Raw genomic sequence first — 25,832 nt, forward strand, 5'->3', positions numbered from 1 at the left:
AGAATGCTTTCAAAGCCTAGTCATGCTAAAAAGTCTGACTTGCTCTCTAGTTCCAGACACAGTGTCCTTCTCTCCCACCAAGTTGCCAGCGTGTCTGCTCCATGCAGGAAGTGTCCCTTGCTGGTTCCATAGAAATAAGTGTGAATTCCATAGAAAAGTGAATTACTTTCTTGTGTTCAGTGCATTCACCTTCACTCCTGACCCCTTCTTTATCTCACCTTCACCCTAAACTTGTAAACAATGTAGTGTAAGTAATATTTCCAGATACCAAATTCTCTCTCCCAATAGATCTTTTCTCAGCATCTGCCATCAGTGTACTTCATTTTGTATGTTTTCTCCCGATGTCTGTGGTCAAAGATCCTTTATTAACATGGGCCTGATCCAACCCCCTTGGAAGTGTATAAGAATCGTTCCATTGAGTCACATGGGCTTTGAATCAGATCCTATAACTTTTAGAATTTGTAAGAGATTCAAATACCATGGAAACAGGGTGTAGTGTACATAAAGGTGCAAACTTTTCTGTTGTCAATTGCCTGTCTGTGGTATCTGTAGCACACTCCTCACTTTGTAAATGTTACACAATGCCAGTAAGATCAGTTGATTCTCTCCCCCCTTTTCAGAGCGTATGGTTAGATTGGGGTTTTTTGCTTGGGTCCCACTTTGCTGTTAGATGAACTCAGTTTGGTGTGAATGCCCCACAGCTTTTTACTAGCAACACACTTTTTGTTCTCCACATTTCCTAACCCTTAACACTCCTTTCTCACCTGACACTTAGTGCCCCTGAATCCCTGACCCCATATAAGTACCCCCTGCTGATAGTGACCGATATTCCGACCCCATTCTGCATTTGTGTGCCATTTCTGACTGGGTGTCTGTACCCCACACAGTTCCTGATAAGACTTAAACACCAACTTGCTGTTAAGTGAAATATTTCTGTTCGTTCCAGTGAATTCCTGTCTTGGAGCCTTTAAAATTGCCTGAAGCTTTAATGGAGGGAGTATAACATTCTTCTCAATGTGTCTTGATAAAGCAATGGAGATGACATTGAGAACAATCCTGTATCAGGTGGGGATGGATGAGATAATCTAACAGGTCTTTCCTTTCTTTTCTGTGATTCCCCTGAAACATTTTCTAAATATGTACTAGATGCTAGTGATTTTTTTTAAAATACTCTTGTTTGCAGTGTCTACTGAATGCTCAGGCTTTTCCTAAAATCTGTCGGGGCACCCCTCCCACCCAATGTTGGTTACCCCGTGGCCGGGAAGGGTCTTTAATGTGCTTGAGCTTGTCCGTCCTTTGTCTGTGGTTCTTCGCTCCTGTGGGCTGAGTATGGCAGTCTCAAGACAAAGTCCACACGCTTGCTCTTATGGTCTAATGGAGCAGAAGTAGTAAAGTGAGTCCTGTGATGCTCAGGCAAAGGGAAGCATTTGACATAAGAAATTAACCACTCTTCTACGCAAGTAACACTGTCCTAACTACCCTTGGCGCCATCCCCCTTCCATTTGCTTTCTTCAGCGTTAAGGCCAGGAATATCCCTACATGGTGGTGGTTTTGCTCAGCCCAAAGCCAGAATTCTCTTTGTCGTGGAAGTCAAACAATTGGACTTTGAGCCACAAAAAAGATAACGCTGCACCTCAATCTGTAAACTGCTGAATTATAATTCTAAGTGATCTATTAGTATTGCTACTCACATCTATAAGATGCCAGTGACCATCAACTGTGTTTGCGGGAGTGAATGGGCACAAGATAACTTGCAGTGGAAGTTTAGCCTTCACACTGAATTTTGGTTATGAGTGCAGCCCCATTGTATTACTTGACTGGAAAGTTCTTATTTTTCACCACTTCCTTCCCTGTGTCACAAATAGCAACTTCATAACACTTCAGACACATGGACTTTCTGGTTCATTTGTTCTGCTTTGACAGTGAATTTAGACCAGTCAGTTTCACTTCCAATTTCTCATCAGTTAAACTGTCCGATACTCATGCATTTAACGCAGAATGAGGTTTCTAGCACCATAGCAGGATGCGCAAGTCCAGCCAGAAGCATTCCCCAGTGCAATTAAATGCTTGCGGGTTTTATTTAGAAACTTCCTTAATTTTTTTAAGCAAAATCTAAATGTTTCAGCATAAAATATTCTGACAGCGAGAGGCGTTTTAACAAGGTGCTGTAGTTAAGGAATCTGGCAGTATATTCATTATCAAGGGGTTTTGGACTATTTTCTCCCCCTTATGCACATACGTATGAGCACTTCAGCTGTCTTGCCGAAAGGCTGAAGCTTTATACAAAGTGTCTGTCAAATTGTTTCTCAGGTGGCTATAAAACTCCATTAGGCCGTATGTTATTGCTTGTTTGCTTCCCCCAAAGTGAGTCATCTGTTGAATCTTAGCTTTTTTTTTTTTTTTTTTAAACTTAGCCCTTCATGGAAGAAGTCAGACTTCTTGTTCAGAAGTCTTTTTAAAATGGAACGCTAACAAAACCAGCAGGGCGTATAAAGAGCAGTTGTGTTCCTGGATAGACAGACTCCCACGGGAGGGGCTCGAGCTAGCATGCTAAAAATAGCGGTGTGGATGGTAGTGCAGATCCAGTGGAGACTCAGGCTAGTCACACAAGCTCGGAGCCAGGGGCTCGGGTGGGCTTGAGAGCCTGAGCTCCTGACTAAGCCGTACTGTCCACGTTGCTGGTTTTTTAGCACGTTGGCTCAAGGCCCAGTAGTATGAATCCGTCTGCCCAGGGCTGTGAGGCATGCTGCTAGCTGAGGTGTAGAAGTAACCTAGGCTGACGAAAGCGATTATTTTCCCCCTCCAACCTCTGCTTTGTTTTCCTCCCTAGACTCTTCCCCATGAGTCTGAAGTTTCCTCTTGCTGTTTGATTGTCCTTCATTCTTCACAAGTTGAGGGACATAAGGTCCGAGGTGCTGATAGCGGCTCGGGTGGACATAGCAGTGCTAGTTTGACCTGTGCTAGCATGGATAAAAATAGCTGCATAGATGCTTCACCGTGGGCTGTATAAGCGTGTACACCTCTACCTCGATATAACGCGGTAAAGCAGTGCTCCGGGGGAGCGGGGCTGCGCCCTCTGGTGGATCAATGCAAGTTCTATATAAGGTGGTTTCACCTATAACGCAGTAAGATTTTTTTTTTTTGGCGTCCGAGGACAGCGTTATATCGAGGTAGAGGGGTTCTTGTACTGGCGACCTGTACTGAACCTCATGCCCCTGCATCCACATGGCTGTTTTTAGCTGCGCTAGCATGGGTATATCCCCCCGGGCTCTAATCCCTCATTGGATTGGAGTGTAGACAAACCCTGAAGACGTACAGTGACTTTCCCGTGGCAGAAGCCACATTACAGAAGACTGTATCTCTGTGCGTGGAGGTGTTTTGAGCACTGAATTTTTTTATTGTTCAGCAGTAGTTTTTTCCCCTCCTCAAGATCGAATAGAAATTTGAAGGGGAAGCAAAATTTGAACTTGCTATTGAGGGCACTTGGAGATGAATAGTGAACGTCTGTGCGAAGATTGTCCCTGGGCCTGTATTTTACTGTTATCTGCAGAGGGTTATCTACATATATTCCTATTTAGTGCTGTCCCTCACCCCACCTTTTGGCTTCCCTGGCATTTGACATGCCACCGATCGAGATAACGAATCTGGAAGAGCCGAGTCTGGTATTTTTTCCCAAATTTTGGGAGTCCTGTTTCTCCCCTTCTGCAATACATCTCTACAGCTCCTTGAAAATTGCTTTATTACAATTGGTCATCTGAGCTCTGTGCTTTCTAATGATGCTGTTTGTGTTTTGCCTATTTAAATGTTAGTTTTGTCTATTCCTTTTGCTGCACTATTGTAAATAAATATATTCAAAATAAACCAGTCAAGTGCTGCTCTGTGACTTCTCCAGCAGCCAGTGCCCTTGAGCCCAGCTAGGGAGAGGAGGACTGTAGAAATCAGAAGATGCTATCTCTTTCAGGGCTTTTTCCGCTGCAGGATCAAGTCTCTCTGGGACTCATTGCCCTGCTGGCTGGCTGGCTGCCATGATTATTGGAGTAGGGAAGTGGGAACCAGGACTCCGAGTCAGACAGATTTGTTACACTTTGGACAAGTCTGCATAAATTCTCTGGTGCACTATTTGTAGCGTTACGTGATGTAGCCTACCCAATGGGGATGTTGGGGCATTGGTAATATTTATTATTTGTATCTAACAGTGATGCCTCGGAACCTCAGTCATGGACCAGTGGGCTTGATGCTGTACAGACACAATAAAAAGACCACCCGTGTCCCAAAGAGCTTGCCAGCTCAAGTTTGCAAATGGCTTTGAGACCCTCTGCTATAGAAGTGCAATGTGCTCCACTCCCTGCTCTTCCCATGGGCAGGGGCGGCTCTAGAAATTACAGCGCCCGTGCGCCGCCCTTCTCCGGTCTCGCAGCCGGGGCAGAAGTGTCTGCGGCAGGTGCGCTGGTTCGCGGCTCCGGTGGAGCATCTGCAGTCATGCCTGCGGGAGCTCCGTCCGAGCCGCGGGACCAGCGCGCCCGCCACAGTTATGCCTGCGGGAGCTCAAGCGGAGCCGTGGGAAGAGGGGACCCTCCGCAGTCATGCCTGCGGCAGGTCGCTCGTCCCGGGGCTCCGGTGGACCTCCAGCAGGCATGACTGCGGAAGGTCCGCCGGAGCCAAATGCTGCCCTGCCCCGACAATGCCGCCCCACGCGCTTGCTTGGCGTGCTGGGGTCTGGAGCCGGCCCTGCATGGCCCATGGGGCCGTAAAATTATCCTTCACTTCTTGGATTTTTTTTTCCCTACCTTTCTTTGCATCCTAAATATTGCCTTGTTTTTAGTAAACTGGCAAGCAGGCTAGTGCTGCTTTCCAAAGAGCAAGGGCAGGATTTAAATGCTATCTCGTACCAGTGAAGATCTTCCATGGGGTTGGAAGGCCTGTGCATTTTCCCCCACCCAGCCTGTCTCTAGATGACCTTTTCCTTTCATCAGCTAGTCGATGCCGTTATTTTTCCTCAAATATTTATGAAGATTGGACTAAAATGAAAGCTGTCTAGTCTCTGGCATGTGATCCAGCCAGCTGGTCTGATTATTGTGAGTGAATGCATCATCAGAGAAACAGGCTCAGCCAGTGAGAACATGGCCCACAGAAGTAGGAAGCTCTCATCTGCAGTTTAGGCATGATCAAATATTTACAGACAGTAACCGCCCAAGTGAAGTGGGAGGGGTTGGAGAGGGGCATCCAGAGTGTCTCTGCATTTTGACGATGATGATCTCCCGCTTCAAACCTTTCCAAATGCATTTGATTTTAAAAAGAGGAAGGAAAATCCTTGTCCCTGCTGGAAAGTGCTGGGGGGGCCATGTGCCTTTTGTGGTGGTTGTTTGCCTCTGGACTCTTTTTGGTAATGTATTACAGCAATGGCCCTTTAAAGATTTCTCGTGCCCAGCTATACAGGAGGGGGATTCTTTGAAAAGATGAACTTTGCTATTCAATAGAATATACCCTGCAGGCCAGGAGGGATTTTAAGGACCAGGACTGTGCATGCAGCTGAAGAAGTCTCTTTGCCTGTGCATAGGGAAGATTGGGGAGAAATTTAACTTCAGGTTGATAGCAAAAAAATGGGCTATACCTGGAACCAGCTAGAGCGAATGGCCCAGGATAGAAGACTATGGAGATCTGTTGTTGGCGGCCTATACCCCGGTTGGGGTGACGGGCATGAATGAATGAAGCCATCCAGTGCGGAGTTCAGGCTGCAGTAGCTTGTTAGCAGGGGAGTTCCTAGTGCAGGCTGAGGATCAAAGAGAGCTACACTATACAATGTGCACCCATGGCTGATCTGTCTGTCTGTAACCACAGGGTGAGCTTAATGCTGATCAGCTGCATGGCAGGTTTTCACTGCTGATGAACTTCCATCAATTTTTATCAAGAAACTTTGAAGTATAGGCAAAAAATGTTTGTTTGGTGTATGGGTTGGTTTTTTTGTTTTTTTGCTTCTAGGCAGCTCTGAGTCCTGGCCTGTTGCCAGCACATCCCATAAACTGCCACGGAGAGGGAACCCCAGTGACTGTGGCAACTGGAGAACAGAGACTAGGTCCCCTGGAGACATGTGCCATAGACTGGAAAATTTAAGGGGATTTCCGAGAGAGAAGATAGATGGAGCAGTGCATCAGCAGGAGCAGTGAGAGCCTCGGCTACCGCTAGCACCATCCAAATGATCCTGGGATGGCCTGTAAGTCCCTATTGGGGCTGAGAGCTTGGCAAATAAGTTTTCAACTCTACTGTCTCCCTTGGCCTCCTCTTTGCAAGCAATTTTGGAAACTGTCCTGCACCATCCTTGTCCTTTCTGGGCATGACTCTTGCTTTTTCATGGCACAATCCAAGAAACTATGAACATAAACTGTGAAACATGCCTCCCTCAGTATTTCTCCAATGTGAGAGCCTCTATTGGTCTGCACTTCCCGCCCCAGCTGCTATTTTACAGCTGCAAGTATCAGCTGGGCTTTCGGTGGAATAAAACACCCTGAATCTCTCCACTGCTTCCTTGAACTGGTTTGTCTCCAGATGTCTGTGGCTTATTTAGCATGAAGCATTTCCCCTCCTCAGTGTTTTAACTTTCTTGTTGATATTTACTCAGAGCTGCTGAATAAGTGGCATTAAATGGAGCTCCATGGATGGGAGAGTAAATCTACATTTCTATCTGCTCTCTGGGGGTTTTGCAATAATTCAGACTGTGGGAAGTTGTTATACTAGGATGTTAACCTGTGGGAGGAGCGGGGGGGCCTCTCCCGACTGAAATTTCAATACAGGTTCTGCTTCCTAGCCTGAAACAACACTCAGTGTCTTGAATGAACATGAGAAGGAAAGCTCTGTATTCTCCAGTCGCCTCCTCCCCTTTGGAATATTGCCTTCTAGCCATTTCGAAGGCGTACTTGGGGACTTACATCTGTCCTCAGTGCGACCCTTATGAGGACGATGGCATTAAACACTCCTACTGTGGGTTTTTTTCCCATTTTGCTTTGAAATGGTATCTGGGCACCTCCCCAGGCTTGTCCCAGCTCTGAAGTCTAATTAGATGAGGGTTTTTTTTACCTTTTCACCATGTATCCTGGTGTCAACTGATTTACAGCCAGGTTCTTGTGTTGATCAAACCGCCTGCTCAGTGATGTGTGTCCTTGCCCTATCTTTTAGCTACAGTTATTGACACTTGTATGCTTTGGTTCTCAGTGTACAGAATTAAATACAAGTTATTCCAGGGGACCTAGTACTTCAGCAGCCCCCTCCTCCTTGCCACAGCTGAAGGGGTGGTTGAAATGTTTTCAGCTTTGGCCTGCTTTAAAGGAAGATGATCCAGGATTGTGTCTGGTCAGGTTCCATAGTAATAAATTGCCAACTGTTATGATATTTGGTGGTTTTCTTAAAGCCTCAGCTGCTAGAGATGTGTCAATGTACTAAACTCAGCTTTCTTTGCTTTAGTGCATTTGTAGTCCTTGTGCTTACAGAAAAAAGCTTGAAAATGTGACCCAAGAGCACCCTAAAGGCTCCAAAACTGGATTAAAAAGGTGGGGGAGGAAGCAAACATATAAAATGAAAATCTCATTAGTTTTAAGCCAGTCTCTTTTTTTTTGGCAGGGGTGTATGATTGTGGAACATTGGAGGTTGGCCTTACTGAAATAATAAAGGGAGTGTGTTAACCTGGGTCAGATCCACAGCTGCTGTCAACCAATGTGTTTCTACTGATGTCTGTGGACTCTGCTGAGTTTTATATCAGCTGAGGATCTGGCCCTGTGTGTCTATTTTCCTTTTTGAAGCACTTTATCAAACTTAGTACTCCCAATCCCCATGAGATGGGTATATATCTGATATTTCACAGGGGAGAATCCTCAGAGGCAGAGAGGATAACTTTTCAAAAGCAGCCACGGATTTGGGGCATCTCACTGGGTAAGGGCCCAACTTTGAGATACTTTTGGCCTGATTTTTCATGGAGTTGATGTACTTACGCTTCCACTGCGAAGCACTGAGATGCAGGTGTTCCACATCTCTGAAAATCTGCCCAAAAAGGTGGCCACAAATCGAGGCATCATATATTAGTGGATACTTTTTGAAAAGTAAGACCAAAGCAATTTGCCTGTGGTCCCAGAGTGAATCATAGTCCAATGTGGGACTAGAACATGAGTTCCTGGAAGCCATCCCTCTGCTTAGCCTGCTAGTTTAGCTGCATGGCTGTTTGATTGTGTTGAAACAAAGCTCCCCTCCCTTTCCTATCAGGAACAATTCTGGATTTGAACTTTGGCTCCTAAATTCCACCCAGTTTCTTTCAGCTTTTTGCAGCTGCTGCTTCGTTTGGGTTCTTCACTTCTCCGGCATCATTCAAAGGGGTTTAAAATGCTTTGTATTTCAGGGAAAGGAAAATTCTGCCCGTTTCAGCAAAGATCCAGTCGAAATCTGACTTCAGTCTTCATTGTGTTCTTGTACAGTCACAGCTTTGGTGTCAACAGTTACTCTGTTGAGCAGATATTTCGTGTTTATATTACAGTACTGCCTGGAGGGCCCTATTGTGCTACCACTGTACAAATATAGCAAGAGATGAGCTGGGTTCAACAAATTGTCTTGTCTATTTACACTATAAAAGGGCCAGAGGGGGCACGAAGAGCAGAAATGCTTTTACCAAAGTTGTGTGGCGTCACTGGGCCCAGAACCTCTTCTCTGTGTTCTGACTTTCCAGCTAGTCTCTGCTCTATTCAGCCACACTGCAACTTTGCTCTCTGAAGTCAATTTCATTCTTCAGGCAGGGTGTGCCTTGTTGCTGGAGTGTTTTCTCATTTTAAAGTCTTAATTCTTGTGCTTTCACCACATTTCAAAGAGGAGTGTTTTTCTTTAATGACTACTTTTTAATTTTTCTTTGGCACATGAATGAAACTTACAGAAGAAAACCTCTTTTGATAGTTGTAATTACAAGGGAATGAACACTAGAACAATAAAGAATCTGACAGATCTGAATCAAGGACAACACTTTGCGAACAGCAATGTGGTGTTTTTATTATTGTTTTTAAAAAACACCCCCCCCCCCAAAAAAAAAAACTACCTATGGTTACAGTATTGTACTAGGCCTTTAGAGATCTGAGTTCAATTCCTGGCTGGGCACAAACTCCCTAGGTGACCCTGGGCAAGTTATGTAAGCCCAGATCCACAGTGGTATTTTTGCATCTAACTCCCATTTGACATCTGTGCAGGCTGGTCCCTGGCTTGCTTTGAGAATCTGGGCTTAATGGCTCTTTGCCAGTTTAATGTGTCTGCCTCCGTTCACAATCTGAAAGATGGGGGTAGCAATCTTTCCATTCCCCTACCCTTGACTTGTCTATTGATATTATAAGCTAGTTTGCATACAAACAATCTCACTGTGGTATAATCAGCACCTCCTACACTGCAGCTCCACTCTCAGTGAGGGCCTCTTGGAGAAACTGGAATAAAAATGAAGGTAAAAAGAGAGAGTTCAGGCAATGCGTGGTTTGAAAGGTACAAATCAGAGCTTGGGGGCAGGGGGGCTATGAGGGAAGAGTAGGATTTTGGCTTGGCTGTAGCAAAAGTTCATCTATTGAAGGAATGAATTTGTGTGAGTCAGGGCACAGAGCTGTGTTCCAAGGGAGAAAAAAAAATTCTTTGTCGTGATTGCAAAGTTAATCATTTAAAGGTTAGGAAATGCCAGGGGGAGGGGCAGCTGCTCTGCAGCGCTGGCCAGTAGGCCCATAATGAAGAAGAGGAGCGATGCAGGAACTGATAATGGGAGATGGAGTCTTTTTGGTATAGGCCATGATTTAAATGTAGTTTAAGGCTGTAGTGGCTGAACGCTGTCACTCCAGAACGACGCTTCTCTGTTTTTATTTGCATAAACAGAGAGCCTACTGGTGATTTTAAACCCTATGGTGCAAGGCTCTGTACGCAATGAAAAGACAGTTCCTGCCCCAAACAGCTTACCAGCAAGGGACGTGGCACACAACTATTCACTTCACAAAAAGTATTTGCATGAGTGATGTCTACAATGGTTATTTAGCTCTCTTGTTTTTTCTTCCTACTTACAGACCTGTATTCTGCCAATGCTCATCTGTTTAATCTTACCTGTGGGAGTAGTCCCATAGCACTCAAGCCCCAGCTCCTGTAAATCATCAGAGCTCCATTTACTTCAGTGAGGCTACCCCAGTTTACACCCGCCGAGAATCTGGCCTCGTGTCTTCAATGGAGCTACTCCCACGAGTAATACGACATGCTTGTGAGATTGGGATCACAGCTCCGCTTTGGACTGTGTTCCCCTGTTACATTTGAACAGATTTTTCTACTTTTTCGAATAAAAGCAAGCCAGTTGATTTTTCATAAATGTTCCTTATTTACACACGTGGTCTGATTAACTCAGTGGAGCTGTCTCTGGTTGGAAATATAGAATTAGTTGTTTGGTTTTTTTCCCAACTACCATTATGTGCTAACCACACTAGAGCTGTCCTTTCAATACTCAGCCTGTCGGTAAAATTATGTAATTTGGACATTTTCTCCTATTGGCAAAAAAATCATTTTGAACATTAACAAGGAAAAATCCTACACCTGCAACAGATTTTTCCCCCCCTCTATAGCTCAGTTAAATGAGGTATCTTGGATTCTGTAATATCTTTCATCCTGAAGGATTTCATAACACTTTACAGACTTAACTAACTCCTATGTACTGAGCTTATTTATTCTGTCACTGAAATGTAGCCACCTCTGGAGTTAAGTGCAGCAGCTGTTTACATGGTGCAGAGCTCAACTACATGCCCAGTTAAGATAAAAAGAGAAGAATACCCCATGTGCTGTCGAAAATGCAGGAGTAATTTGTTTCGCGATATAATAGACACCTAGATGAACACAGTGTTATTACTGATGTGGGAAATTTGGCTAGGCTGTTGGGTTTAATGGATGATAGACTATTAGATGGGCCAAACTGTTTTGCAAATTTCAGTGTCAGTTATAAATTGGAGTAATTATCCCATAACTGCCTCCGCAGGTTTTTTGCACCTTTCTCTGAAGCAACTGCTGTTGCCTACTCTCAGAGACAGGTACTACACTAGATTGAGCCCTGCTCTGGTACAGTAGGGCTATTCCTATCAGCATTGCGTTTGGTCCCCTATTTTGACCACTCCTTGCATTTGTCTGATTTTTATTCTGTGCCTTATAAGCCTCAGTATTTTCACAACAGCTCTTGAAGCGGGAGCGCCAGGCTTGGTCTACACCTAAAACATAGGTTGAACTAGCTACATTCCTCAGGGGTGTGAAAAATTCACACTCCTGAGCGCTGCAGTTAAGCTGTAGTACAGAGAGTGTTAAGTAAACAGAAGAATTATCACTGACCTTGCTACCGGCGCTCAGGCAGAGGATGCACTACACCACCAGAAACCCCCTTCCGACACTGTAGGAATGGAAGCGTCTATGCTACAGCACAGAAGCTCTGTCACTGCAGTGCATACAGTGTAGGTGTCTTTGAGCACGGTGATCGGTGACCTTAAACATAGGCCTTGTCTACACTGCAGAGACTGTGGCCTGTACCTAGGCCATGTATATGCTGGCTGGGGTTTCTGTGTCAGTGTAGGAACATGAGATAGAAGCCCAGACAATGTCTCCATTGATACTGCTGGGTCTATGCGGGAGGCTTTCTTGGCCTAGTAACGTCAGTCAGGAGAAGGTTTCATGCCCCAACTGCTATAGCAATGTGGATCAAACTTTCAGTGTGGACCAGGCCCTAGATCGTGTCTTCAGTCAGGAACTATGTACCCACCTTTCTGTCTCTGGGACAGGGATTGTCTGTCTTTCTCTCTCAAGCATCTATCTTTGTATGGCACCACTCTCGATAGACTCCCAAGCCCAGTGGTGGTCTCAGTAAAATATGATAGCAGCACCTATTAATAACTTCCCTACCGAATGATCCCAGAAACAATCTGAGCTCCAAAAGTGAGACAGGGCAATGAGCTCTCCTAGTTCTAAGCCAACCTCAAGGCTCCTGCCAGTTAGCCTAGAGTACGTTGGAGGGAAATGGGAGAACAGGCAGCTCATACCAGCATTCCTGTGTTTCAATTTCCCTCCTTGCCAAGTTCTTGGGGGTTAGCACCTCTGCCACGGTGACCTTGTCTTTCTGATGTTTCTTTCCATGGAATCATCTCTTTCCACCTCCCTCCCTTCTGTTAAATGCTAAGGGAAAGACCCTCAGCTGCTGTAAGATGAAAGAGCTGAATTGATTTCACTAGAGCTATGCTGATTTACACCTGCTGGCAATTTGACCCTGACAGTTGCTGAAGTCAAGACCTTGGATTAGCTTTCCAGCTCTCTTGACATCTTTTTACAACCCTACCCCCAAGGCAGAAGCTCACAAGAACAACTTGAAGGACTTTCCACAAGACAGAGAATGTATCCAGATTCAGTACGGAAGAACAACATTCAGAGACCACCCAGCTTGCAAAGCAAACTACACCCACAGAAAATGCCAAGGGGGTGGCAGGAACTCAGCAGGGTCTGGCCTACACTGAGCCCCTGCAATGGCCAGCTTCTGCCCTGAAGCATGCCACCGTGATTCCTCCCTCTTTTAGCCTGTTTAAGTGTAGAAGCTGGTATTGGTCACAAAATTATCCAGCCTCTACTTCTCTCCAGACTCATTTCCTTTTCTGCCCAGCATGGCCCTGCCACCTTTCCTCCTGTGTTCAAACTGAGGTGCAATCCCCCACTTTCCTCAGTGCTGCAGCCAAGAGTCTAGGAGCTTGGGGGCCATAGATGTAACCGAAAAGCAAGTGCAGCCCGGACCTAGGGAAATGCTCTTTCACACAGAGAATACTAAATGATTGGGCTGGCCTGTGGCAGGGATGATTCAAGGAGTAAGTGACTTGTAGCTATTGGCCTAAGAGAAACGATGTGTGAAGGTGATGAGTTTAAAGCAGCCGGGGGCTCTTACTTGTGGGTTTTATGAGCAATTTGTCCCTGTAGCAGAGGCATTCCCCCCCATGCCGTGAAGCTATTCCCCTTTCTCTTCTCTCCCAATGCTTTTCTTCCCAGCAGGAGGGGAAGATGAGTTTGTCTGAAATAATAGCTCATTATGGTTAACTGCACCAGTCCAGTTAATTGAAGGTGTAAAAGCTTTATGCTTCTTGCCATTCAAAACCCCCATAAACCAAAACTAGAGTATTGGACAGCAATGCTCCCTAGGACTGATGCTTGCAGTAGTGTGACTGCAGCCCTGTGGGCTAATACAAAGTGTTTTTTTGTTGTTGTTTTACAGTAAGAGAAGGGCCCAGTTCTGCCCACTCCTATCTGATCTGACTCTATGACTGACAAGCACTAGGTGCAGGAATTGTTTTTGCCTTGGGTGGAAATGCCCCATGGCTTCCCGGCACTGTGTGCTGGGGGCGGGGGAGATGTTAACCGTGAAAGTGAAGATTGTGGCAGCTGTGAGCAAAGGCATTTAACCCCGTCGTGTCCAAAGCTCCAACCCCCTCGCCCCCCTTCGCCAGCAGGAGGGAAGGAAGCAGTGTCCGGTCGGGAAATCCGATCATTTGCAATAGACGAGCCCGGGGGTCACAGCAGTTACTAAGCGGGGCTGGCCAGCGCCAGGCACCTGTGCAGGGGGTGCTGCTTTCCAGAGGGTGCGGGCTCAGCCGGTCCCCAAGCCAGGCCCCTGCTCACACGCTCTCAAGCCGGACACTGGTTTTCATTTGTGTTTACACTGGCCATTTCCCTAAGGCAGCGTCCGCACAGAACCGGGGGCACTAGCCGGCTCCCCCGCTGCGCTTCGCTTCGGGACGCAGCCTGCGCTCCGCTTTCCGAGCTAGGGGCCGGGACCCCTCTCTCCCCTCGGCTGCATCCCCCCTTTCCCCCTGGCTCCAGCAGGGGGCCCCCGCGCCCCACTCCAGAGACTCCTGCCGTCCCCCCGCGAGGGGCATGGGGGCGCGGGGCTCTGCCTCGCCCGTGCTGCCCCCCCTCCTCCCGGTACTATGCCCCCCCGCCGGTACTGCCCCCCCAGGTACTGCTCCCTCCTCCCCTCGGGTACTGCCCCCCCCGCCGTGCTCCCCTCCTGCCGGTACTGCCCCTGGTACTGCTCCTCCTCCCCGGGTACTGCCCCCGCCGTGCTCCTCCCCGCCGTGCTCCCCTCCTGCCGGTACTGCCCCTGGTACTGTTCCCTCCTCCCCGGGTACTGACCCCCGCCGTGCTCCTCCTGCCGGTACTGCCCCCGGTACTGTTCCTCCTCCCGGGTACTGCCCCGCCGTGCTCCTCCTGCCGGTACTGCCCCGGTACTGTTCCTCCTCCCCGGGTACTGCCCCCGCCGTGCTCCTCCTGCCGGTACTGCCCCCGGTACTGTTCCCTCCTCCCCGGGTACTGCCCCCGCCGTGCTCCTCCTGCCGGTACTGCCCCGGTACTGTTCCTCTTACCCCCGGGTACTGCCCCCCCCGCCGTGCTCCCCGCCTGCCGGTACTACCCCCCCCCCGCCGTGCTCCCCTCCTGCCGGTACTGCCCCTGGTACTGCTCCTCCTCCCCCGGGTACTGCCCCCGCCGTGCTCCTCCTGCCGGTACTGCCCCGGTACTGTTCCTCCTCCCCGGGTACTGCCCCCGCCGTGCTCCCCTCCTGCCGGTACTGCCCCCGGTACTGTTCCTCTTACCCCCGGGTACTGCCCCCCCGCCGTGCTCCCCGCCGGCCGGGTCTGCCCCCCCGGTACTGTTCCCTCCTCCCGGGTACTGCCCCCGCCGTGCTCCTCCTGCCGGTACTACCCCTCCCCGTGCTCCTCCTGCCGGTACTGCCATCCCAGGTACTGTTCCTCCTCCCCGGGTACTGCCCCCGCCGTGCTCCCCTCCTGCCGGTACTGCCCCCGGTACTGCCCCCGCCGTGCTCCCCTCCTGCCGGTACTACCCCGCCGTGCTCCCCTCCTGCCGGTACTGCCATCCCAGGTACTGTTCCCTCCTCCCCGGGTACTGCCCCGCCGTGCTCCTCCTGCCGGTACTGCCCCCGGTACTGCCCCCGCCGTGCTCCTCCTGCCGGTACTGCCCCTGGTACTGCCCCTCCTCCCCCGGGTACTGCCCCCGCCGCCGTGCTCCTCCCCAGCCCCACGTACTGTTCCCACCTGCCCCGGGTACTGCCCCCAGCCCCACGACTGTTCCTCCTGACCCCCTCCGCCGTGCTCCTCCCCCGGACTCCCCTCCCGGGTACTGCCCCTCCTCCCCTCGGATACTCCTCTGCCCCGGGTACTGCCCTCCTCTCCCCGGATATTCCCCTCCCCCGGGTACTGCACCCCGGCAGTGCTCCTCCACCAGGGTACTGCATCCCCACACACACACCGTGCTCCCTCCACCCGGGTACAGCATCCCCTGCCATGCCCCGTCCCCTGGGTACTGCACTCCCACTGTGCCTCCATCCCCGGTACTATCCCCTCGCCATGCTCCTCTCCCCGGGTAGTGCCCCCTGCAATGCCCCCGCCGTGCCTCCCGGTATTGCACCCCCGCCATTCCCTCCCCGGGTAGTGCCCCCTGCAATGCCCCCTCGCCGTGCCTCCCGGTATTGCACCCCGCCGTTCCCCTTCCGCTCGGTACCGCCCCCCACCCCGTGTTCCCCTCCCGCCGGCACTGCACCCCCCGCCGTGCTCCCCGGCACTGCACCCCCAGCCCCGTGCAGTTCCCCCGGTCTCCACCGGGGGCCCCCCCTGCTCCCTCCGCTCCTCCCCGGTGCTGCCGGACACGGTCTCTCCGCTGCTGCCGCTGCCGGATCGGCGTGAGAGCGCCGCCGAGTCTGCGGGAAAAGCCCCGGCTCCCGCCCGCTGCCCAGCCCGGCGCCCCGGGGAGCCGCTCAGGTAAGAGACCGGCCGCCGCTGCGGCTCGGCTGTGCCAGACCCGGCCCCCCGGCGGGGTCCCCGCTGCCGTGCACCGCCGCTGCCCCGCGCCCGGCCCCGGCTCGGGGGCTCCCGCAGCCGCTTCGTCCGCGCCCGGTCCCGCTATGGGGCTGTGCCTCCTTGCGCCCCATGCAGCCTGTGCCCTGCCCGGGGCCCCGCTGGAGCCGGGCGCCCTCGCCCCCACCCCCGACTCCTGTGCTCCCCAGCGTCTCCTCTCGCCCCCCCCCCGTCCCCTCTGCAGCGGGGCCACCTTTTGCCCTGGGGTTCAGGATCATCCCCGGGGGCCCAATCGCGGGGGGGGGAGGAGGAGGAGGGAGGGTAACTGGGGGGGGGGGGGGAGTAGGCACCAGAATCTCCCCGGGAGGGGAATGGTGGCTAAGAAATGAAAAAGCAACTCCAGGGTCCCTGTATTAGCTGGGAGAAGAGGATGGGTGTGGGGGGAGCGGGGGGACAGCTGGGTCCAGTTGTGTGATCCTCTTTGGAAGAGGCTGGGCTGCAGGAGCTGGCTGTGCCATGGCTGGGGAGGTGAGAAGCAGGCTCTGAAGTGTTTGAAATGACTCAGATTTCCAGCAGATCTTTCATAATGATAATCAGGAAAATGTTTAAAAAATTACCTGTTAATAAAAATAGATACTGTGCAAGATAACTGCCCTGGGAAGTGATGCTGTGGGGGAGAGGCGGGGCTGGGAGGATTCTCTAGAGAGGGGTGGGCGAGAAGGATGAAGGGGGTGTGGAGTGGGGGAGGGAGAGAGAGATGAATAGGTGGAAGAGGGGGGGATGGGAGGGAGTTTTGGAAGGAGGAGAAGAAGATGCAGTGGTGATGGGTGGCGTGGTTGGAGAAGTGAGCAGTGGATGGAGGAATGGGATGAAGCTGGTGGGTGAGGGAGAGATGGATGGAGGAATGGCATGGCTGACTATAAAGTTATGGTCACTTATAAAGAGTCTTTCAAATGGTATCTATTTCTTTTAAGGAACCACCCTTTCTCTGTGGCTGATCTTGGGGTTGTGAGCAGTGGGGCACCTCCTGACACCGTCTCCATACCAGGGCTCCTGAAAATATCCCGATCTGTATTTCCTGGAGAAAGGGTGGCCAGGAGAGCTCTCCTTCCCGCCCCATAGGACTCTGGCATGTGGTGTGGATTTGTCATGACTTCACAGTCTAAACTGTTTTAAAAAGATTTAACCAACAGAAATGTACCATTGCACTAAAGCTTCCCAACTACATTGTTGTTATCCATTATATCATCTATTCGTGCTTGCAAAGGACTCTCCCACCAGCCCTATGCGGCAGATTATTTGTGGCCACAATACTTTAGCATATCAAGAGTTGTAAATAACTGAGCTCTGTACCTCAGCCTTCAGCAAAGCTGAAACCTAAAGAGAGCCGGAATAAAGCACAAAGCCCAATTCCCACGGTTTACCTGGACGTGACTTCACTTCCCTGATGTCATGGGAAGTGTGTGGTAGTTTCACAGAGTACAGGAGCACAGCTGGCTGACGTGGACGCTTGCCAGATAGTTGGAAGTGGCTATCTTAGTGGCCGGAGATTGCAGTCATTGGCGTTTTCATAAATACCTTTAGATGGCTATTTTCCCAGTGTCTTTGGGTTAGGAAGATAGGGTAAAACCAGTCCATAATGTCACTTCACTGGATTCAATAGAGTTACTCCAGGGGCGAGTTTGTCCTAACGTGATTTTCATCTGGGATACCTCATTCCCTGTGTGTGTGTGTGAAGGTACCTGGAAATGCAGGTATCATCCTTGTGCAGACCCTTCTTAATAGTGTAGCTTTGCAAGGTGCGGAGGGATTCCAAAAGCCTCCCTAGGCCCAGCTTTATTCTGCGATAACAGAGATGCTTCATCGCAAGCATGCCCTGCAACTCTGAACGGGAACCTTTTGGGCAGAGGGAGGCGGGAGGATGTTTGCTCTAGATACTGCGCATTGCTCATCATTAATCAGGTTTATTATTTTCCCAAACTGGCAGGATTCATTCCTCAAGGTCGCGACCCTCGGGAGAGTTAATCTAATATGCACACATTACTCAGTCTGGGCTTGTTTAATTTTCAGCACTTTGCTCATTTCCTGTTGAGGAGCTATCTGCTGGGCATACAAGAGCTGTGCTTTGCCTCCAGGCCTCTAGCAGGAGGCAGTGTACAATGCCCAGGTCTTGTTGCAGTAGCATCCAGGGCAATCTCCCTCCCTTTCCAGCCTCCAGCAGGAGCCGATGCCCGTGTCCTGCAGCAGTAGCATCCAGGCTAGAGTTGCCCCTTCTAGCCTCCAGCAGGAAGTAGTTGCTAAGTGCCCAGGCCTTGATGTAGCAGGACAGTCTTCCAAATGCTTCAGGAGCCAGTACCTAGTGTCTGCATTTTGCTGTGGCTAGCTAGCAGGACAGAGCCTTCTAGTCTTTCTTCCAGCAGGAACTGGTGCCTAATACCCACAGCCTGCTGCAGAATCCTCCTTTTCAAACCACTAGCAGGAGCCAATTCTCTTAGCCACCAAGGCACGTGTGTACGTGCGTGCAGGTAGGAGGCTGCTGTTAACAAGACTTGGTATTTTTGTGCCGAGGCTTTTCTTTTGCTACATTTCACATAAGAATAGAAAAGGGCTTTGTTAGATGAAGCTGCAGCTAGTCTCCTGCAGTGCCAAGGCAGGATACTTTAAAAGCTTTCTTTTAACATATGCAGTAACTTTTGTATTTTAGGAGAACTGGCTGGCTGGGAAGAGAGGTAATGTGCGACTGAACCTTTCGCCTGCAGGTCACTGGTTCAAATCCAGTCCAGATTTATAATGACTGAAAACTGTCAAAGTGCTGTTTGGTAGTGTGTGTGAAAAGAATTGTTTGGCTTAATCTATTTCCTGGTGGACAGGCTTTTACATCACCAGACTGGACATAAATTAGTACCCCTGGAAAAAAGCAGTGGATGAATGGGCCATGGAGACGACGACTAAAGTTAGTGATGGCATGGAGGAAAATTGTACTGTCAGTGCCTCCGTTCTGGAGATAAAGTGGGCATAGGTTGTCCATTTGGAACCCTTCAGCAGCACAAAATGAATTGCATGAAATCCTTGGAGAAAGATGTTTTAAAACATAGTCTGTTAACCCTTCACGTACGAGTTCGTAATACAGATCCTCTCCGCCACTTCCATTTTGAGAGGCAGGTTCCATGAAAGGTTGAAAATCTTCAAAATAATGAGCCCCAGGCTGAGATCAGGGGAATGCCAATTCTAGCTCCTCGGTTGGGGACTGGAAGGGAGAGAGATGCGCCTGATGAGCGGGTGGTGAGGGAAATCTGTCTAGCAAAATTTCCTCTCATCCAGGGACAGGCCACCTGTAAAGTCTTGTTATGTGCGGGAATTTCAGCATGGGTGCTGCAGTGCTTAGGAATGACTGCATTACTGTTGACTGGATGTTTGTTGCTGAAGATTTTCTTTACCAATGTCGGTGTGAAGAAAAACTGAGCTGAGGATGTCGATCATAGGCACGCGAGCCTAAATACCCAGAAGCCAAAGAACGTTTGGTGATTGATAGGAGAGTGGTGGATAATTTAAGGGAGTTGGTCTTCAGAGAGCTCATCAAAGGAGGATCCAGGCAGTTGTACATATTACCACCTTGGAACGACTTTGTTATCTATATACTAACGTGTGTCAAGAAATCCCATCTGCACAATCCCATGTGCATGCTGATTACATAGCCCTCTAACAGAGCAGTAGGTGAGCAATGATCTACTGAGTTAAGAATCAGCCAGGATTACGGGGAGATCCCATTTGTTGACCCTAGGCTGTGTTAGTCTGGGAGGCAGAGAATAAGGAAGAACCACAGGGTCGGTCTGTGTCCAGTACCCTCCTTGTTATATCCATTCCAGCCAAGTTCTGTCCCTTTGGGATCACAAGGGATGCTTCAGCCTAGTTGCTGAACAGTTCTTACCTGGGGGGAAACCTGCTTTCTGTTAAGGGCCAGAAGAGAAGCGGGAAGGGAGTGGAAAGAGATTTCCTGGGTTGGGCACAGGTCCTCCTGGCAATGAAGAAATGGGAAAGAGAGGAACGTAGAAAGATAAAGTAGGGAAGAGGAGTAAATAAACATTTAGAATCAGTTAGCATTAAGGGCTGAAGTAAAGAGGAGAATTTACTAAGATAAGAAATCGATAAAATAGGCTGGCTAAAATATAGGGGAAGCCAGTCGAAAGGCAAACAGTTAATTAAAGAAAATGTTTAGATGAGCACATTGCTAAGAAGGAGAGAGGCTTAAATGCAGCCCGATGCTGTGAGGCATTGAGCACTGTTAATCCCCTACCCTGCCTTGACCTTAGTGAAAGGGGGTGGATTTTGAGAAGGGGTTTGAAAGCAGAGAGGCTGGGATAGAATAGAGGAGGGCTACAGGCAAGGGGGAGTGGAAGTGTGCCTCTCTCCTCAGTCCAGATGGGCTGTCATCTACTTGAACCATGGGAAGGGAGGTCATTCTGGGTTTCGGGGGCACCCTAGAAGGAGGTATGGAAGTGGGAGGAGAAGTGATGTTAATTGTCTAATGTCTGTGTAATGGACATCTTGGCTTGTTGATTAATAATGCAGGAGCATCCAGAGGCCTCAACCAAAATTAGGTCCCCACTGTGCGTGGTCTGGACATAGATGGAGTAAGATAGTTCCTGCCTCAAAGAGTGTTCAAAGAGGCAGGGCAGATCTGTGGGTTGAACTTGGGTCTCTCAAGTCCTCGTCCCCTGTGCCTTAACTGCAAGACTGCCCTGCTTCTCAGGTTGTTTACCCAGAATCCTTGTCTCTCTTTCTATCCACTAGTGACAAAAGAACCGCAAGAGAGTTGCCTTTGGCAGTTGGATCCCACCAACACAAGGGTGAGCACTGGGTTGTGTGGCAGGGGGACTGCTGGTTATGGCACATCCTGGCTTGATAGGGAAACAAAGTCCTGAAAGCCAAAGGGCTGATTTGCAAGAGGTGCTAAGCACCTTCCTCTCCCGTTGACCTAAGCTGGAGTTGTGAGTGCCGAGCACTTGTAAAAATCGGACCCCCGCGTTCTTAAGGTGCTAGATAGAAGGCCGTCAGCCACTGCATTAGCCTTTTCAGAAGTGCCCCCATTCCATGCTGGGGGCTTCTCAGGCAATCACAGAATGTTCAGCTGTTTGTGCTAACCCAGAGCTTCAAGTGAGGAGCAACTGTAATTCTTGTCTAAGGAAGAGAACAGCATAACTGGTATCTCCTAGGCCAGTGGCTCTCAAACTTTCATACTGGTGACCCCTTTCACATAGCAAGCCCATGAGTGCGGCCCTCCCTTGTACATTAAAAACACATTTTTATATATTTAACACCATTATACATGCTGGAGGAAAAGTGGGGTTTGGGGTGGAGGCTGACAGCTCATGACCCCCCATGTAATAACCTCGTGACCCCCCCGAGGGGTCCCGACCCCCAGTTTGAGATCCCCTGTCCTAGACTCAGTGGGTTGATAGAAATCCATGGAATGTTGGTGATTCCTTGCTGAAGAGAATGGGAAACTCAGTTCTCCAGATGGGGGATTTCTGTATACAGAAAACAGACTCCAGATAATATTGCAAGGTTATTCCAACGCAGAGGAGGCCACAGAGTTCAATGTATTTGGTTACAAGTCCCTGTTAGTGGACATATTAATATAATTGTCAGAGTGAGCATAGGGCATCCGCTCAGAACAGAAAAGAACTTAGTGTGTTCACAGAGGTGGAAGAAGTTGCAAAATCTGATGGAACCTACTGAGCAGTTTTAACTGCCCCAATATTAACGCACTGTCTGGTATGTTGGGCCTGGATTGGAGGAACAATTTATGGCATTAATAAACAGCTGCCTTTTAGAGCAGCGTGTTTGGGTACCTATGGTAACTCTTGATTTAGCTTCCTGTACTAGACACGAATGTGGATTTAGCAGCTCTGTTGGCGAGTGACCATGGCACGACTGTGTTTAATGTAATCGTGAGTTACTCCCTTAGGGATAATGCAGTGATGGCAAACTATAAAAGGGCAGGTTTGAAAATGTTGAGGAAATTGGTTGGCTGGAGGCTGATGGGAAAAAGTGGAGAAACAGACCAACGTTAAACGTCCCACGAGCAGCCCAAAGAGCTATTTAGGGATGTAGCAGTCAGGATACTGAAGCTTTGTAGATGTCAGAGTACTAACAACAGCAACAAAACCCACAGGCAAATGGAAAGCAGCAGAGTTGGAGTGAAGAATACTGAGCATCGCTGCGGTACTTCCCCTGCACCCCTCTCAAAGTAATTTACAGAAGAGGGGGAGTGTCTTTCTCCCCTTTTTACACACAGTGAAATGGGAGCACAGAGAGGTGACTTGTCCAAGGGAAGCGAGCCAGTGGGAGAGCTAAAATCAGATAGACCGTAGGAGGCCTGACCTCCAGTCGCCTGCTTTGTTGGCTAGTCACTCTGCCTCAAGAGGGCCAGTTGATTAGGCCTGGAAAAAGACATTCTCGTAGAGTGGAAAGCTCACCTGAAGACCACAGACTGGAATGCAAGGGCCATGCCAATGGTGAAGTGAGGGAAGAGAGGATAGATCAGATCAATTGACAACATCAGTGCAGCTAAGTCAGTTGAAACCAGCTGCAGATGTGACCCTATGTATCCAGTGGTAATGAGGAGAATAATACAATATTTGGGCAATACATTAAAAAGCTGCATAGGTGAGTGTAGCCCCAGGGCCAAAAGTTGTGCAAGGAACAACTGAAGAGGAAAATGAAGGGAGGAGGTGGGTGGAGGGGAAGTTCAAGGATTCCTTTGCATCTGGATGCTGGAGAAATTCCCATTCACAGGAAATGAACAGCAAGTGAGTTCTCCAAAGAGGAAGTAATGGAGCAACTTGAGAAACTTGGGTGCTGTAAATCAGCAGGACCCTGATGGTTCATCTGAGGGCTCTGGGGTAAATAAAGTGTGAAATAGCAGAGCTATTAAATGGCTTTGCAGTATTAACTTTAAAGTGGCAACTCTTCCTGAGGCTGGAAGGATACTGTTGCGGGGACCGGCTCCATGAGCCAGTGGCTTTGCAGCAGGGATGACTCTGGCCCGTGATGCCTTTAAAAAGTAAAATAAAAACAGAAGTTCCAGGAAATTAGCCCAGTGAATCTCAGTTCTGTTCCCTGGCAACTGACAATCTAATGAAAGCTCAAAGTTTCAAACTCCCTAGTCTCTGTTTGCCAGAAGCTGGGATTGGTGACAGGGGATGGATCACTTGATGATTACCTGGTCTGTTCATTCCCTCTGGGGCACCTGCCATTAGCCACTGTCAGAGGACAGGATACTGGGCTGGATGGACCTTTGGTTTGACCCCGTACAGCCTGTCTTATGTTCTTAAATACTTGGATCTGGTGAACCTGTACGGTCAAACCAACATGACTTGTGTGAGAAGAGGGGTGGAAATCTGCCACCTTTAACCTGGTAGCGATTACTGGTCAAGTTAATGAAGCAGGAGAGCCGATGATGACCCAATGGACATAATTTATTTGGATTTTCATCAAGCTTTCCATTAGGTCCCTCATAAGAGACTATTAAAGGAGATAAATAACAGAGTGAGAAAAATAAATAACCACAGGTTAAGGGGCAAAGTCGGGTGGTGGTTTAACTAGGTAAGTAACAGAAAATGGAGCTGTAATGGAAGGCTGCTGCTCAGAGGGCAAACAGGTTATTGGTGGGTAGGAGCGGGGTCCTTGCATAGAGGCTGGAGCTGTTTATTATATTTAATGACTTAGAGGAGGAAGTGGACCAGGGAGGGGGTAGGATATAATTTTGCTGTTAAAAAGAACTTGCTTTGGTTACTAAACGCTGAGGAGATTTAAGAGGCACGGCAGCTAGATTGAAGCCCATCAGGGGATTGGTCAGCATGCCGGCAGCTGGGATTTAACTGGAATAAATGTGCCAAGCAAAATGCACACTGGCAAAACCACTCTGAATCTTCTCTCCTGGAGGCAGGCGGGCTGTGAATCTATGGGATCTTCCGAGGAACAGGGAGACATAGGAGCAATCGGCCAGAGAGGTCAGGGAAGATAACCTGTTCTGCGTGCAGTAGTAGTTTAAAAGGCAAATAGGCCGTGTGGGAGCACTGTGAAAGAAAGTTAGCATGGAAAGAGATTCTGACCTTGCAGCAGGTGGCCTCATCTGAAGTGCTATCTAGTCTTGATCACCGAGTGCAGGGCAGATATTAACAAAGCCTAGAGGACAGCGGTAAAGAGGGAGAGACAGTAGCATCTAGTGGATAGAGCACTGGATTGGGAGTCAGGAATGTGGGTTCTGTTTGTGCTTCTGCCAATGACCTGCTGGGTGACTTAGGGCAAGTCATGGCGGCTTCCTGTGCCTCAGTTTCCCCATCCATCATCTCTTTCTTGGTAAAGAGTAGAACTGTGCAAATGACCGTTCTTTGTTTTTTGGTTCTCTGGTAGTTTAAAAAAAAAAAAAAGTTCTGGGTTGACCCAAACCAAACATTTTTTGGTGACTCAAAAGCTGAAGAAGAATTCATAAGCCAAAATTTTGTTTTGATTTCAAGTGTTTTTAATCTTTTAAATCAAACGGAAGGACATTTTCAACCGAAGTCATGTTGGATCGAAAAATCGAAACCTTTCAAAAATGTTGCAACATTTTGACTTTCCCAATTTTTTTTTCTTTTTATAAATATATGAACAATTCACTGAACCCTTTCGATGATGCTGAATCTGCGTTTTTCCCCAGGGAAAAGAGAAAAGATTAAGCCAAAAAAATTGATCTCTCTATAGTAAAGAACTTTGAGCTCTGTGGTTGCCCACCCACAGCATTGCAGACAGGTCGATACGTCGCTGAGGAGCACCAGAGGGTTTTGTCTGACACAGCAGAGACTAGTCACTGCAGGCGTCAGGATGGGGTGCTGTCTCTCTCTCTTGGTGCTCTGTTAGTACTTAGCGTGTTCTCAGTAGTATGGCAAATCCCACATGCCTTTTCCAGCTTTCTCTCCTGCCACGCAGTACTCGCAACCTTGGCTTCTGCATAGTATGAAGCTTGCAGGGGAGGAGAGGTAATGGTGCAGAGAGCCAACAGGTGGGTCCTTCAAAGCAGTGAACAGGACAACCGGGTGCGTGTTTAGGGGGAGACTCTTGGAACTGCTCCCCTAAAATGGTTCAGAAGATAACACTTCATCGCCAAAACCGTGAGGGATTTATACAGCTTTTACATTTTTTTATTTTCTGCTCAGCTGCAAATCCCTGTATCAGATCCCGGGCAGGTGATGGGACGGAGCTGCAATGCTTATGCTGACTGTCCTTCTGCAAAGAAACAACTGCATAATGTAATTTCCAACCCGTGTCTCAACTGAGCACCCAGTGAGCCATCCAGCATGCGGGGATTTGCATCTCTACTGAAATCACGCGGCTATAAAGTCTGCAGAATTGATTTGCATCCTTCATGAGGGAAAGAGCCAGACACACACTTTTTCCCCCTCTTCCATCCTCTCTCCCTTTTTAGTTTATTTGGTTAGCTCAGCATCCGGCACAGTGTTGTGGAAATAAAGCAAAGAAGCTTTATCTTGACTTCATTACATATGTATGTTTCTATGCATAAATAGGGAGCGTATATCACATTGGCAGTCCCTAGCTAGGCTAGAGTTAATGGAAATGCTGCTGTGACCTTATAAACCCTGCTTCTCAAGGGTTTATAACAAGTCTGCAAAAATTCACTCCGGACACAAACGAGTCATGCGAGGTCTTAGCCCCCCCTTGAGCAGAAAGTCATCATAATACAGATTTCCCACCCACGGTTGCTTGGGCATTCGCCACAGTTCGGTGAGGATTTTACTGCTTTTAAAAGGTGGCTTTTCCGTCCTGTCACTGTCTTGGGATTTGACATCAAGAAACAACAGGAGACAAATAGATCAGTCCATTCATCATCATGAGGAATACTTACAGATTGATGCCTCTCGCACAGCATTTATGACAGGGAAGTCACTCCAGACTGACACTGGGGCAAAGGAG

General features: G+C 48.8%; 2 protein-coding genes across 7 annotated transcripts in view; both read left to right on the forward strand.

Moving 5' to 3' along the window:
- Window positions 1–10,265, forward strand: part of ARHGEF12 (Rho guanine nucleotide exchange factor 12) — a 107,782-nt gene extending 97,517 nt beyond the window's left edge. For 4 of the 6 annotated variants that reach the window (XM_039496361.1, XM_039496365.1, XM_039496359.1 and 1 more), the window contains one exon: window positions 10,059–10,265. In XM_039496361.1, the coding sequence (XP_039352295.1) occupies window positions 10,059–10,138 (80 nt within the window). In that variant the 3' untranslated portion in view covers window positions 10,139–10,265. The remainder of the gene's footprint in view (window positions 1–10,058) is intronic. The other 2 variants (XM_039496360.1, XM_039496364.1) reach the window with 1 other exon arrangement.
- Window positions 10,266–15,698: 5,433 nt separating this feature from the next.
- Window positions 15,699–25,832, forward strand: part of GRIK4 (glutamate ionotropic receptor kainate type subunit 4) — a 303,138-nt gene continuing 293,004 nt past the window's right edge. Inside the window, exon 1 of the mRNA XM_039496823.1 lies at window positions 15,699–15,821. The gene's annotated coding sequence lies outside the window, so the exon portion shown is untranslated. The remainder of the gene's footprint in view (window positions 15,822–25,832) is intronic.

The sequence above is a fragment of the Mauremys reevesii genome, linkage group 12, assembly GCF_016161935.1.
Source record: "Mauremys reevesii isolate NIE-2019 linkage group 12, ASM1616193v1, whole genome shotgun sequence".
Lineage (NCBI taxonomy): Eukaryota > Metazoa > Chordata > Testudines > Geoemydidae > Mauremys > Mauremys reevesii.